Source organism: Oncorhynchus mykiss, chromosome 12, assembly GCF_013265735.2.
Source record: "Oncorhynchus mykiss isolate Arlee chromosome 12, USDA_OmykA_1.1, whole genome shotgun sequence".
NCBI lineage: Eukaryota > Metazoa > Chordata > Actinopteri > Salmoniformes > Salmonidae > Oncorhynchus > Oncorhynchus mykiss.
Window position 1 is genome coordinate 30,915,371 of NC_048576.1, and position 15,765 is coordinate 30,931,135.

General features: G+C 44.4%; 1 protein-coding gene across 5 annotated transcripts in view; it reads right to left on the minus strand.

Annotated features, from left to right (window-relative positions):
- The window catches only part of LOC110537435 (Down syndrome cell adhesion molecule homolog), a 136,727-nt gene that overhangs the window by 20,309 nt on the left and 100,653 nt on the right, over positions 1 to 15,765 (minus strand). For all 5 annotated transcript variants that reach the window (XM_021623481.2, XM_021623476.2, XM_021623479.2 and 2 more), the window contains 7 exons: positions 11,172 to 11,371; positions 10,813 to 10,909; positions 9,202 to 9,330; positions 7,945 to 8,112; positions 4,503 to 4,573; positions 4,036 to 4,285; positions 3,298 to 3,444 (listed from right to left, as the gene is read on the minus strand). In XM_021623481.2, the coding sequence (XP_021479156.2) occupies positions 3,298 to 3,444; positions 4,036 to 4,285; positions 4,503 to 4,573; positions 7,945 to 8,112; positions 9,202 to 9,330; positions 10,813 to 10,909; positions 11,172 to 11,371 (1,062 nt within the window). The remainder of the gene's footprint in view (positions 1 to 3,297; positions 3,445 to 4,035; positions 4,286 to 4,502; positions 4,574 to 7,944; positions 8,113 to 9,201; positions 9,331 to 10,812; positions 10,910 to 11,171; positions 11,372 to 15,765) is intronic.

The following is a 15,765-nucleotide window of genomic DNA, read 5'->3' on the forward strand; positions in this document are numbered from 1 at the left end:
AATAATACAGTAAAAACAAGTCTATGTACGATGTGAGCAAATGATGTGAGATAAGGGAGGTAAAGGCTAAAAAAGGCCATGGTGGCAAAGTAAATACAATATAGCATGTAAAACACTGGAATGGTAGATTTGCAGTGGAAGAATGTGCAAAGTAGAAATAAAAATAATGGGGTGCAAAGGAGCAAAATAAATAAATACAATAACTACAGTAGGGAAAGAGGTAGCTGTTTGGGCTAAATTATAGGTGGGCTATGTACAGGTGCAGATTTAATTAAGTTAATTTAAAACAAGAACAATAGCTAGGTTATTCAGCTAGAATATTCAAAAATCTGCATGAAGAATATCTGTGCATTTTCATACCAGTGGTGCTTCCACCAAACATACTTTTAGCAGATAAAATCAGTGGGTGATGATGTAAATGCACAAAAAATGTACTTTTTTGCTTAGGTTTTCATGTACCGAATAAAAATCTAAAGTTCAATGTGTTTCCTTCGAATTTTCAACTCTACCGATAGTTTTGTCCCAGAAACTGCTGCGTTAAGTAGAAAATGTGCCTACTGTGGTCTTGGCATGTGCACTCTAGCCAACAGCTCGCCGATACAGTGTGGGTAAGCTGTGCGGGTACACTAGTCTACATGATGAGATTATTATGGATATTATTATTTGTCAAACAGCAGTCAAGCATCAATCATCATGTCATCAGAATAAGACCCTCGGGAATCAGTGGAGGCTGTTGATGGCTCATAATAATGTCCGTAAAGGAGCAAATGGAATGGCATCAAACACATGTATTTGGTACCATTCCACTAATTCCGCTTCATCCTTTACCACGAGCTCGTCCTCCACAATAAAGGTGCCACCAACCTCCTGTGCTTGATATATATATTTGCAAGCAGCATCAAGACCACCTTGCACCTTCACAACCCTGTGAAGTTCATCATAATTTTTTCCAGCTTTTTTTCAGCTCTAATAAATTGCATGGTTTCCCCGAGTCGCAGTGGGAGGACCACACACCATGTCATCGCGTGACTCCAAGTTTACTTTAATACGATGGTTGTAATATCAATATTTGCCCAAAAAATGCGTTTCCACTGCAATTTCTCACATAGTACATATTACAGACACAAAAGTACCCACCCCCATGTCAATCGAACAAATGATCTGTCGGCATTTTTAAAATTGTACCAAAACTCCCTGTTTCCATCACAGCTGTCATGATTATTATTATTATTTTTTAATCTGGTATGACTTTATTCACATAACACATGATTACAGTATAACAAAACATAAGGTTTAGGAGTGAGTAGTGATGCATTGCACCAGATTTTAGCTAACAGCTAATATACATCTGCAATCCCTTGGCAGGTGAACAAATAAACATGAATACATTTGATACATACATCAGACATTATTCAAAACAGAAGGCAAGACATTAGACATAAAAAATAATTGCACATGCTGTTGGACTTGATAATATTGGGGTTGTAAAACACATACAACACCTAGTAAAAACCAAATATTGAACAAAGCCCAGTTATTGCACCTGTTGAATACACATGTGTGTGTTCTAGAGTGTTTTCTATTGCAATAAAAAGTCACTGTGGTTTATTAGATTAAAATCAGTGTGAACACTTTTGATTGGACTTAACCCATGTATTTGTATTTGATGAAAAGGCTTGGAGGCTGCCTAAAGCTTTCAGGGAGGAGGGGAGGCCATTCCATGCCTTTATCACTTTGTATGTGATATACTTGTACAGTATATCACATCCATAAAATAAGATGGCCAAGGATGTCTTAGCGGTGAACATACATAACACCTGATTCAATCAAACCATGGACACTAATACGGGATTGAAAAGCCCATCCAAGGTCTGTTCTGGTGTGTTTCTCCTTGACTCTGACAAAGCTTCTCTAAGTGTTGAATTATAGATGTCTCTCCATCTCTCTCCTCTTTCTCTCTTTCACTTCCCTCTTTCTCTCCATTCCCTCTCTCTCTCTTCCCTCCTCTACTGCAGTCTGGATGTGAGCCACAGTCTGCTAGTGCGCCATCCTCCCTGTTAGTACAGGTGTTCCTCCTCCTCCCTCTCTCCCTCCCTCCTCCTCGCTCTCTTTAATGATGCCATTCAAACACCAAACTGTCCCAATGCAGCCATAGCATATTAACAGCTCAGGTGTTCTACACTAGCTGGAATCTGTTCATCTATGTCCCTGTAGCTCCATCCTTTATGGTTGTGTTGTGGGCTGTTCAGAGCACTTCTTTGGCTAATAACAGTGAGTGAAAGGTTTACGAGTCAGAATGCTGTGATTTGGAAATGTATAGTACAATATATGCTGTGGTTTACGATAGATTTAATCACTATTCTGACTCATGAAATGGGTGATAAATATACACTATTGATGAGTGCTTGAATGCAAATAATAAAAGAAAACATTATTTTGAGTTTGATTACTGCAGTGACGGGATAGAGTCAAATGTTTAGAACAGCAGTGTTGGATGAATAAAACAAAGTTGTTCCACCGACTTAGAAAAAGGGCCTATAGCCCCGTCTGCTGGTGCATGAGGGTTTAACAACCCATGATAGTTGGCTCATATTTTGAATATATGAAGAGCACAACAGGCACTGGCTGAAGGTTTAGACAAGTGTCTTAGACAATAAATACATAAATATGATTTTTTTTATCACACATAATGAGTGACATATTTCATTTAAATGAATAAGATCTGTATTCATACTCAATGTTAAATTCGATATCAATATGTATAGAATATATACAACACATGGCTATGGCTGTAGTATTGTTGGGACTCTGGAGCATGTCCCACTATGAAATGCACTGTTACTATGCAAACTAGATTGAGCTGTCAGGCTGTGAGCGGTGCTTTTCTATTAGTGCATCCAGGGGCCATCAGCGAGGATGTGATATGACAGATGAGGGGTCAAAGGTAACATGGCTGTCAGAAGCGGTCACTCTGATGTCTCTCCAGCACGTGACGACTGCATGCCATGCCAGGCTGTCTGAATTGGACTAGAAAGCCTGGGTCACTGCTAATGTGTCTCATTCATCCACTTCAAATTTCATGCATAGCGAATCATGTTGATACTGTATACATTCTATATACAGTGTGTCTTGGAGAGTTACGGACCAGGCAAGATACAGTATAACATCTACATCCTTCTCTCTCTCTCTCTGTGTGTGTGTGTGTGTGTGTGTGTGTGTGTGTGTGTGTGTGTGTGTGTGTGTGTGTGTGTGTGTGTGTACTGTGTACTGTGTAATGTGTACTGTGTGTTGCTGTACCTCCATCTGGCAGGTTGGCCCAGTAGATGACTCTGAAGCCAAGCAGGATGCCGTTGAGGGCATCTTTAGGAGGGGTCAGCCAGGACAGAGAGATAACCTCTGGGGACGCCGCCGTGGCCTGGACGTTCTCTGGAGGTCGGCTGGGAACTGTTACAACCAGGCAGGAGGAAAAACAACACCGTTACCTCACTCTCCAAACAAGAAGCATGAACAGAAGAGATTACTGAAGAGATGAAAATATTGAGCTACTCTTGGAGGACCACGGAAGTGAACTTCAAAATGCTTATTTGAACTTTTGGGATCTAGCATTCATTATGTTTTCTTGAGCCATGGCAATAATGACCGCCACATACTGATCATGTGACAGTCACAACACCAGCAGTACCAACACTATCCACTAGATGGCAATAAAGCTCCATCCTGGGAGTTCCCTCCCCTCAAGGACAAAACATCCGCCGTTTGACCCTTGATGCACCACAATACCGTAGAATACCTTCATTCAGCAAAATAAATTTGTGAAATCCATAAGATTTTCACTGTCTACCATATTGTCACTGATATCTAAGGGCAGTGTGTGTGTGTGTGTGTGTGTGTGTGTGTGTGTGTGTGTGTGTGTGTGTGTGTGTGTGTGTGTGTGTGTGTGTGTGTGTGTGTGTGTGTGTGTGTGTGTGCGTGCGTGCGTGTGTGTGTGTGTGCGTGTGTGTGTGTGTGCCTTAGTGCATGTGCGCGTGTCCTCACCATCCTCCAGTGTGGTAGAGATGACCTCCTGGGAGGAGGGTCCAGTCCCAGCGCTGTTGCTGGCCTGCACCACTACCCCATACTGGGTGAACTTCTTCAGGTTGTCCAGGGTGATGCTCTCACTGTGGTCGTTGTCCCCCGTCGTCTCCATGGTGATGACATTGAACTGGTAGTTTCCCCCGGAGCTGAACTCCCTGTAGCCCACCTGGTAGCCTCGGATCGCTCCGTTCTGGAGGTGCTTCTTAGGAGCCTGGGGGAGGACAGAGAGGGGGAGTGAAGAAGGAGGAGTTGGAAACGCACATTAGATATTGGGGGACATTTGTATTTTTCAAAAGCTCTTTAAGGACAGAAGAATGGTTGTGGCCCTCTGGGCCCTGAAGAGTAGCAGACCATGTAGCAAACAGACCATAGAGCTGCAGTTAGGGTTATTCAGTCCTAGTGGTACTAGCAGGTTAAATGTATCTTACCCTCCAGGAGACTTTGATGCTCTGAGAGGAGAAAGCTTCAAGCTGCACATCTTGTGGGGGACCATCAGGGGCTAGAAGAAAAGACACATTAAGGTAATTGAGATCTGAGCTACTGTCAGTGCAGTAGATGAGGTACAGGGCAAAGAAGTCAGTCTACCAGCATTCTGCCAATGGAATGGAACTATCCAAACTGAGTGTATTTTGAAGGTTATGCCAAGGTCAAGTAAATTCTACGATTCTGAGACATGGAAGGCTAAGGTCCTACTGTATCTATGGGTAGACCAGAGTAGTTGGTCTCAGATGGCCCAGCCCACTTCACAATAATGAAGATGGTGGTCATGTTTATGAGAGGTCATGGGGGACAGACAGTCAGAATAGAAGTGAGAGAGAGAGAAGTGCAGAGTGGGGGTTGGGAGGAACCACCAAAGAACCACCAAAGGGAACAGGGGCAATTTGCAGAGGGGCTGGCCCGTGGTCTATTGATTGCAGTGTGACATTTACAACATGGTCTGTTAATTGAAAAGTCCTGCTTTTAGTGCAGGGTCAGCGTGTCTTCATTAATGCAATAGAGCCAATGGAGCTGATGTCACTCTACTGTTAATGAATTGACTTGACTCCCCATTCCCCTCTTACAACATTAATGTTCTAGATGCATTTTATGGGACGTTGCAAGAATATTCACGTGTCTAGTTTTCTAAGGGTTAGGAGAATATTTCATCAACATTCCAACAGACATACACAGGACATGGTTGCCATTTTCTCAATTAAAGTTCTAGACACATTTCATGAGAATGTTACAATAGGGTTGGGAGAATATTCCAACAACATCATGTTCTATGGGTCTTCAGTACTTGCCGCTTGGTGTATGTGATCAATTGATTCGGTGGGCTCATACGCTACCCTCTTCGGGCCATCCGGGTGTTGAGAGGACAGTGCGAGGTCTTAGGGGAAAGTACTGGTGGCCCACCTTAGCTAAGGACGTGAGGTTTTATGTCTCCTCCTGTTCGGTGTGCGCTCAGAGCAAGGCTCCTAGACACCTGCCTAGAGGGAAGTTACAGCCCCTCCCCGTTCCACAATGGCCGTGGTTCCATCTGTCGGTGGAGTTTCTCACCGATCTTCCCCCGTCTCAAGGGAACACTACGATCCTGGTTGTTGTGGATCCGTTTTCTAAGTCCTGCCTTCTCCTCCCATTGCCCGGTCTCCCTACGGCCCTACAGACTGTGGAGGCCCTGTTTACCCACGTCTTCCGGCACTACGGGGTGCCTGAGGACATCATTTCTGATCGGGGTCCTCAGTTCACGTTCCGATTTTGGAGGCGTTTATGGAGCGTCTGTGGGTCTCGGTCAGCCTGACCTCGGATTATCACCCGAGAGTAATGGGCAGGTAAAGAGAGTGAACCAGGTTGTGGGTAGGTTTCTGCGTTCGTATTGCCAGGACCGGCCAGGAGAATGGGCGAGATACGTTCCATGGGCGGAGGTGGCTCAAAACTCACTCCGCCACTCCTCCACGAACATGTCGCCTTTTCAGTGCATGTTGGGCTACCAACGGGTCCTGGCACCGTGGCATCAGAGCCAGAACGAAGCTCCTGCGGTGGAGGAGTGGGTGCAGCGCTCAAAGGAGACCTGGAGGGCCGTCCAGGAATCACTAAAGCAAGCTGGTAGACGGCAGAAGAGGAGCGCTGACCGCCACCGCAGTGAGGCCCCCGTGTTCGCACCGGGGGACAGGGTCTGGCTCTCGACCCGAAACCTGCCCCTCCGCCTGCCCTGCCGGAAGCTGGGGCCGCAGTGTATGGGGCCATTTAAAGTCGTGAGGAGGATAAACAAGGGGTGTTATCGGTTACAGCTCCCTTCTTACTATCGTATTAACCCCTCGTTTCATGTGTCTCTCCTCAGGCCGGTGATGGCTGGTCCCCTGCAGGAAGGTGAGGTGCCGGAGGTCCCTCCGCTCCCCTCTGGACATCGAGGGGTCCCCAGCGTACACCGTACATTCTATTCTGGACTCTAGACGCCGGGTGAGTACTGTACTGTCACGACTTCCACCGAAGGTGGCTCCCCTTCCTGTTTGGGCGGTGCTCAGCGGTCGTCGTCACCGGTCTACTAGCTGCCACCGATTCCCTTTTTCCTTTTCTGTTGGTTATGTCTTATTGGTTTCACCTGTTCCTCGTTTGGGGTTTGGTTTAGGGCTATTTAAGCCTGGTATTTGCTTTTGTGCGGGCTTGTTTCTCTGTTCTGTTGTGTGGATGGTATAGTTTGTATTTTTTCCGGACTGTTTGGGTCCTGTTTTGGGCCGGTCATTTTCTTAGCCTGTTGTTTTGGCAGGACTATTTATCACCGAAATAAATACGGTTTTCCTTAGACCTCTGCTCTCTGCGCCTGACTCCGCACCCACTCCTAGTTACATAACAAGACCAGGGTTTACCAAATTCGGCCTTCTGGAACCCATGAGGTGCACATTTTGTTTTTTGCCCTAGCACTACATAGCTGAGTCAAATAATCAACTAATCATCAAGATTTGATAATTTAAATCAGCTGTGTAGTGTTAGGGCAAAAAACAAAAGGTGCATCCCCTTGGGGTCCCGAGGACAGAGTTTGGGAAATGCTGCCTTAGACACTGTAGATCCTAAGGAGCTAAACTATGATTTTTCACTGTCTTTGTTTCTATAATGTTATTGCCTTGATTTTATTGGTCTCTGTGTCTCCGGATTCCAAACACCCAAATATCACACTATTCTATATCACACTAGCATTCTTTTGTACTATCATTTGCCATTTACCTTGATGAAATCATTATTATTTTTGTACATTGTTGTGTCTCAATAGGCCACTAGACTATAAAAAGGAACTAAGTGCAATGGTCAGGTCTGTCTGAGGAAGACGTCAGCTTGACGTTAAAACGTCAGTCATCTGTTCGCATCCTGTACAATGGATTACAGTGAGCTAAAATAAATCAATCTCAGCTTTTTTGTTGAGTGCTCCAACTCCTTTCTACCTCAAATTAGTGCTATTGGAAGTTTATCTTGGTAAACCCTTTTTGTCATTGTTGTTGAGCACCCTTCCCTTCCTCTGTTTGGTGAAGTGCAAAGGCCCACATGGAAACCATGTTCTGTGTATGTTTGGTGGGCTGTTGATGGAATATTCACCTAACCCACAGAAAACTGGACAATGTTCTCATTCAATGTGTATAGAACATTAATATCTTATGTTCTGAGAACATGGTAACCACAATCTCGGTAAGCTCTATTTCACATTAAGGGAATGGTCTCTTGGAGACATTCCATGCGCATCATGGGAACATTCCTATGAAAACCTTAGTTAATGACCTATTGAGACGCTTAAGAGAACGTTCTCTAAAGTTGCGGGAACGTTTGTTGTTAGCTGGGATGTCTGTGTGTGTATGCTGCAAGTGCATACATATGACCAGTGGTGGTCTGGTGAGTCTATACCTGCTTCGTCTGTGGTGATGGTGAGTTCATTGCTGGCCTCACTCTTGCCGATGTGGTTCTTGGCGAACATGCGGATGCTGTAGGTGGAGGAGGGGTGCAGGTCTATGATGGTGGCCTGGTTGAGCTGGGGAGACACATCTTTGGTCCTTTGGGCTGTTTCCCAGGAGCCTGCAGGGGCGGAGGTCAAGGTTTATGTGGGTTTGTGAGGACCACTGAGTGGGGCTAGAGGTCAACGCCTGCTAAGTGCATTCATCTGTGGTATTGAATTATAGCACTGAGACAAGAAAATATCATGAATAATGATTATTTGGAAGACAAAAGGAGCACATCCATCTTAACATGATGATACAGAGAAGCATTTCATCAGGATAGACTATAGACATACACAGGAAGTTAGGATTTGTATTCATACAGTGTTTCGCCTAAGATTATCTTTAGCAGCAGTGGAAAAGGCAGCGGTTATAGGGGGGGGGGGGTTGCTCTTTCCTGGGGGTGTTCTGGGGAATGCACCTCCGGGAGATTTTTTTGTAGAACGACTGTGAGAATGTCATTGATGGGGATTTTTTAAAGACATTCTACTCCAAAGTGCATGAAAATGACATTTTGTTGACACCATCTGAAATATAACTAATGCGTGCCACTGCACTGTATGGAGATGAGGAGCAAGTGGTGGCTGTGCACTCGTGGCTCTCATTCGCGCCACTGCTCACTTTGTTTGCTACAAATTGATGTTGTCACTTGTCACTCTGTCCCTGTTAAAGGGATAGTGCGAAATTTTGGAAATCAAGCCATTTTATACTTTTCCAGAATCAGAATAACTCGTGACTCATTGATACCATGTTTATGTCTCTGCGTGCAGTTTGAAAGAAGTTGAAGGTCGTTTTATGAGCCATTGCTAATTAGTGTCAGCAGAAAGACTGGAAGTCATAGACATTGCACTAAACCTAGTAAGCAAGTTACTTCAAACTGCATGCAGAGACATACAAATGTTATAAAAATGGTATCCATGAGTTCAACTGACTCTGTGTAAGTATAAAAAAGGCTTACTTGCCAAAATCTGGCACTAGTCTTTTAAAAGCACGTCTCGGTAGAAATATTGTATATAAACATAACTTTGGAGTAGAGGCAACAATTTAGTAGTGACGGCCCACCACTGCAAAATGAATATAGGTGAAACACTGCTTACAGTATTACTATACATCGCTGGCATCCAGAACATACCATCTCTTACAAAGATAACTATTGTTTGTCTTGTACCTGATTTGTTCTTGCACTCAATGTCGAAGCCCGTGATTGGGCTGTTTCCGTCAAAGCCCATGGTCCAGCGGAGGGCGATGGTCCTGTCCTTCACCTCTCTGATCTCCACCTCAGGAGGGTCCGGGGGCTCTGAAGGACACCACAAAGTCACACATATGTGTTAGAGCCCTGCACAGGCATGAATTTTAACCCCAAGTGTAACGATATTCGTCTTCCTCTGATGAGGAGTATGAAGGATCGGACCAATATGTAGCGTGGTACGTGTCCATGTTGATAATTTATTAACATTGACCACCAAAAACCAAATAACAAGGAGAACGAACGAAAACGAAACAGTCCTGTCTAGTGACGACACACAAAACAGAAAACAAACACCCACGAAACACAAGTGGGAAAAGGCTACCTAAGTATGATTCTCAATCCGGGACAACTAACGACACCTGCCTCTGATTGAGAACCATACCAGGCCAAACGCAAACACAACATAGAAAACGGAACATAGACAACCCACCCAACTCACGCCCTGACCATACTAAAACAAAGACATAATAAAAGAACTAAGGTCAGAATGTGACACCAAGCCCTTCCCATGCCTGCGACATTAAAGCCCTACCCAACCCAGGCCAGATTGCTTCAGCCAAATTTAAGGCCCCGGCCTGCCTGAAACCCGAAATCAGAAATAACTTCCGCTTTTAGTAAATCTATTAGATGCCCCTCTGTCTGTCACTCGCTCCCTGTGTGCAGCGCGCTCTGCATTCTCTCTGCTCATGGCGCTTTGACTCGGAGTATTCATAGCAACAGCTCCGCTTAGGCTGCTCTGCTCAATGAAGAGACACGGGACAAAACTCAATGAACATTATTATTATCTGTGAAATAATCTGTCCTGTCTTATATTTGAAGAGGTTGAAGCAGCTCTGACACAATGTTATGATCTTAGTCAGATATGACTGTGCAGTGCAGCAGAGCACCAGCAAATGGCTCAGCTTCAAAATGTTAGTGATCAATTTAGTGATTCCCGAGCCCTGCCCGTACCATAGTTACTGATGAAAAAACAAGCCCTACCCGGTCCTAACCCAATGTATAATGTCGGGGCTTGTCAGGCTTGGTTGGGGTAGCAGAGCTCTAATATGGGTATACAACACTATGGTAGTAGTGAAGGACTAGCTAGCTACACCTACTAGGGAGTCCATTAACTGCAGTGGCTGAGCTCAAACTTCATCCAAGTCCTACTATGGAGAAGCCACACAAACGGCAAGGATGGCGAGACATCTTGATGACACTGCATGCCCCTGGACATGCTGCAGAGACCATCTTTGCTTACTCTGCCCTTTTGACCACCTCCCTCCGATGATCAGTCAAGCCATGAACTTTCCGACCCTCTGATAACCTTGAATAATGCTGTTGTTGTTTTCTAAATTGCTCGTCTTTTTTTGTGTTGCTTTAAAGCGCTTTGAGATTCTTTATGTAATGAATAGCGCTATGTAAGTTGAATAAATTATTATTATTATTGTTATTATTATGCTGATGTTGCATCATTACCTTATTTGGGGGGGTTATATCTTTTGATTTCATGATGTTTTCATGACAATTGTCAGTGTTAGGCAGCTGTACCTTGCACTGTTAGCTGAATAATCCCTCGGTCTTCACCATAGGAGTTGATGGCATGGCAGGAGAAGAAGCCAGAGTCTTCCCTCCCTGTAGGTCGGATCTATAGAAAAGGGATAAAGAGGGTCAGCTACATAGATAAGAAAGTGCACGGGAAATACACATTCTAGGCTATATCATTCACAGACAGGGCTCATGATGAGCCATCATAACAAACTGACAAACTCAGTAGGCAGGCTTTTTCTCCAACGCTTTGGTCCAAGCAAAATCTCTGCATAACCAGTAGCGCTCCACCTGGCCTCAGCTGAGGTAACTGAAACTGGGAAGCGAGCAGTACCACTCCCCCTGGTGGTGTGTATGTGTACCTGCAGGGTGGAGATGACCTCATCGGCCACCTCTTTGACGGTGACCACGTAGCGGTGGCTGCTCTCTGGGTTGATGATGCGATCTTCCTTCTCCCAGCGCACCATGATGGGTTTCTCCCCGTGGGCCGTGCAGCTCATCCTCTTCTCACTGCCCTGCGTGGCCAGCGTGGTGTTGGGGTACGACGTGATCATGGCTGGGACTGGGAGGGAGAGAGAAAGAGGGGAGGGAAAGAGAGAGAGAGAGAAATACAGAGATCGAGAAAGGAGGAGAGGGAGAGGGATAGAGAGAGAGAAAAGAGGAGAAGGCATATGTTACATTAGTTATGAAGTAAGACTGGCTGAACATGTTTAGCCATAATACAATTCCAGTGGGACATCATAGTGATACCTGCCACATGGAGGGTAGTTACAAGACAGGGGAACAGTGTAATGAATCAAATCTCTCTGCTCAAATTACACTTAATTGAGTCATAGTATAGTTGACTTCATTGGTTGCAAAGTGTGCTGGTTTGCTCCAACTTCTAACATAATACAAAATAAACCCCATGCCTGCCTGTTATGTTGAGCTGTGACAGCTGACATCTTATGACCACAAGCAGACAAGGCATGGATAGGAGTAAATAGTTATTGGTCGGTCTCTGACAGCACACTACACACACTAGAGACTCAAACACACACAGCTCATTACCCCCACAACTGAGTGTGTAATGACACACACACACACACACACACACACACACACACACACACACACACACACACACACACACACACACACACACACACACACACACACACACACACACACACTCACACACACACACACACACACACACCATGGCTCCTGTGATGTAATGGGAAGTGTCAGGCGAGGGGGTGCAGACATTTAAGCTTCATCTCTTATTCACTCCCCAGCCATTTTGAGCCGTGCTACAGAAAAATAAGGCTGATTTATTTAGCATGACAACTATGAATTTTTTGTGAGATGCACTTAGAGTAGTGAGGGAAAAAATGATTAATTACAGCCTTCTGTAAATGTTAGTATTTTGAGCAATGGTAGTCTCATTTTACAAATGTTTACATAGTCATAAACTATAACACACATTTATGTCCACTAGAATTACCATAATTTTGACATAGGATCATTGGATTGGATGAGAGGCCTTCAATGGGACGCTACACTGTTGAAAAAAACGTAGTCAATGAAACGCCTACTGTAAGGAAGGGCTACATGAGGTGAGGTGGGCATCACACAGGAGGAGACAAGACCAATGTAACCAGTGTGTGAGAGAGTAAGCAGCACAGCTGTGTCTGTCTGTCTGTCCTGAGGCATTTGCCACAGTGCCAGGCTGTTTCTGTAATTGCTGTGTTGACGTATTTCTTTAATATCTAGCAGAATTATGGGCAGAGGAACACGGCTCTGGGGGCAGGGGAGCGAGGTGACGCCTCCACTGGGAGACTCACACATTAGACAACCACTCATTTTTTATTTCACCCTGCGGACTAAATAAACAGGCATGCGCTTTCTTCAGCAGCACTGACGGATATGTGTATCTCTAGCTGACAGAGTAGAGGCTAGGAGAGCCCTGTTTCAAAACCTCCAGCCCAGAGGGCAACAACCATGATGCACTCCAGCCTGCTCAGCCTGCTTCTCTGCCTGCATGCAGGGAATTCTGGGATATTCTGCTCCCGCGAGAGAAAATGATGCAGCTCACCCCTCCCAGGCTCCCTTTCACCTGGCCAGGTTACCATGCCAACTAGCATTGGACAATCTCTCTCTCCCTCTCTCTCCATCCCCGTTCTCAGAAGAGGCCATTTATAGTACCAGGAATAGAACATGGACCAGCCATTGATTTCCAACAGGACCATGATTATACTATCCCAGCCCCGAATGTCGCAATGCAGACCCAAAATAAAAACAGGGATATATAACGCATCTCTGTATCTTGTAATAATGTTGGTCATGTGACAAACAGAGCAAAAACCAGGCACCTTTCCAAATGATGTCCAATCAATTGAATTTACCACAGGTGGACTCCAATTAAGTTGTGGAAACAAGGATGATCAATGGAAACAGGATGCACCTGAGCAAAATTTTGAGTCTCATAGCAAATGTCTAAACTTGTTTTCGCTTTGTCATTATGGGTTATTGTGTGTAGATTGTTGAATGAAAAAAAATATTGAATCCATTTTAGAATAAGGCTGTACCCTAACAAAATACCCTAACAAAATGTGGAAAAGTGAAGGGGTCTGAATACTTTCTGAATGCACTGTACATTTTGGTGGCAGTAGCAGGAACTGAACTTGACAAACACATGACAAACAGGTTGTATCACCAGGCAGAGTTAAATAGATGTACCATACTTATGCCTGATGTGAAATATGCAGTAGGCCTATATTTCCACCATCTTCTTCACTCAGTTGAAACAGATAACAAAACATCCCATCTCCTACCAACCTGACACCCCTGATCCATCAACATGCAGTACATTGAATGGTCATCTAACAGAAACATGAACCTACACTACCGTTCAAAGGTTTGGGGTCACTTAGAAATGTCCTTGTTTTTAAAAGAAAAACACATTTTTTTGTCCATTAAAATATCATCAAATCGATATGAAATACAGTGTATTCACTGTTAATGTTGTAAATGACTATTGTAGCTGGAAATGGCAGATTTTTTTATGGATGATCTACATAGGCGTCCAGAGGCCCATTATCAGCAACCATCCCTCCTGTGTTCCAATGGCGCAAACTGGCACTAACCAGAATAGAAAGAGGAGAGGGAGGCCCCGGTGCACAACTGAGCAAGAGGACAAGTACATTAGAGTGTTGAGTTTGAGAAACAGACGCCTCACAAGTCCTCAACTGGCAGCTTCATTAAATAGTACCTGCAAAACACCAGTCTCAACGTCAACAGTGAAGAGGTGACTCCGGGATGCTGGCCTTATTGGCAGAGTTGCAAAGAAAAAGCCATTCTCAAACTGGCCAATAAAAATTAAAGATAAAGATGGGCAAAAGAACACAGACACTGGACAGAGATATGGCTTTTTTTCTGGTTAGAGCCAGTTTGCTCTGTTCTGTGAGTAGTACGCAGTGTTGTACGAGATCTTCAGTTTCTTGGCAATTTCTCGCATGGAATAGCCTTAATTTCTCAGAACAAGAATAGACTGATGAGTTTCAGAATAAAGTTATTTCTTTCTGGTCATTTTGAGCCTGTAATCAAACCCACAAATGCTGATACTCAAGATACTCAACTGGTCTAAAGAAGTCCAGCTTTATTGCTTCTTTAATCAGACAAACAGTTTTCAGCTGTGCTAACACAATTGCAAAATGGTTTCTAATGATCAATTAGCCGTTTAAATGATAATCTTGGATTAGCTAACACAATGTGCCATTGGAACACAGGAGTGATGGTTGCTGATAATGGGCCTCTGGACACCTATGTAGACATTCCACAGAAAATCTACCGTTTCCCGCTACAATAGTCATTTACAACATTAGCAATGTCTACACTGTATTTCTGATCAATTTGATGTTATTTTAATGGACAAAAAAATGTGCCTTTCTTTCAAAAACAAGGACATTTCTAAATGACCCCAAACTTTTGAACGGTAGTGTATGCCTGTAGATTCCAGGTCGGATGGACAGCCGCAGGCATCAGGCTCTGTTTACCCCAGCAGAGTGAGTTTCTGGCTGAGGAATGTAGGCCACAGGGTGCCCTGGCTGGATGACTGAACCATGGGAGTGAGATGAGAACGAGACGGGATCACTTCCTACAGGAGCCCACTGCCCCTGGGGCACTGTGTGTGTGTGCGTGTGTAGAGTGGGTAGGTAGGGGGAATGGCGGTGATGGCACAGAGATGACTGGTTCACTGGGTGCTAGCTCTACTCACTGCACCAAAATAATTCCCTTAGCTGCACAATTGGGTTGGATATTGAGCATGATGCTGAGTATATGGCTGCAGACAGGCTGCTTTGTGTGGGGAGTTGGCTATAACAGAGGAAGGAGAGAGAGAGAGAGAGAGAGAGAGAGAGAGAGAGAGAGAGAGAGAGAGAGAGAGACAGAATGATTATTTTCTATACTCCAGTGTCTGAGGGAAGCTGTCTGATTGGGTGATTGGGAGCTTGGCGACCAGGCAACAATGCTGTTTTTCACCAATTAAGTCTCATTATGTGCGTGCTCTCATCATTGTGTCTCGGAGCGTTATGAGTGTATTGCCCTTAATTGATCCTAATTGGCACTGATAAACATTAAGTGGCTGTTGACCCACTTTGATAAAACCAACCTACTCTGGATTAGTGATGCATCCAGTCAATTGCATCAGTGGAGGTACGTACAGTATACAGTAGAGACTGTAGTCATTTAGACAGGGGAATGGGTTCAAATGTTTTTGGTTCCCTCAGCTGCACAAAATCAAAATAAGGGCATGGGTACTTTTAAGGAAGGTAGAATAAAGTGTTAACGTGTCTAGGCAATATGCCAAATATTCTGAACCTATGATATATAAAGTATGAATACTGTGAATGTACACATGCACGCACGCACACACATAAAGCTGTGAAAATACTGCTAGTGCAACATAAGCTATTT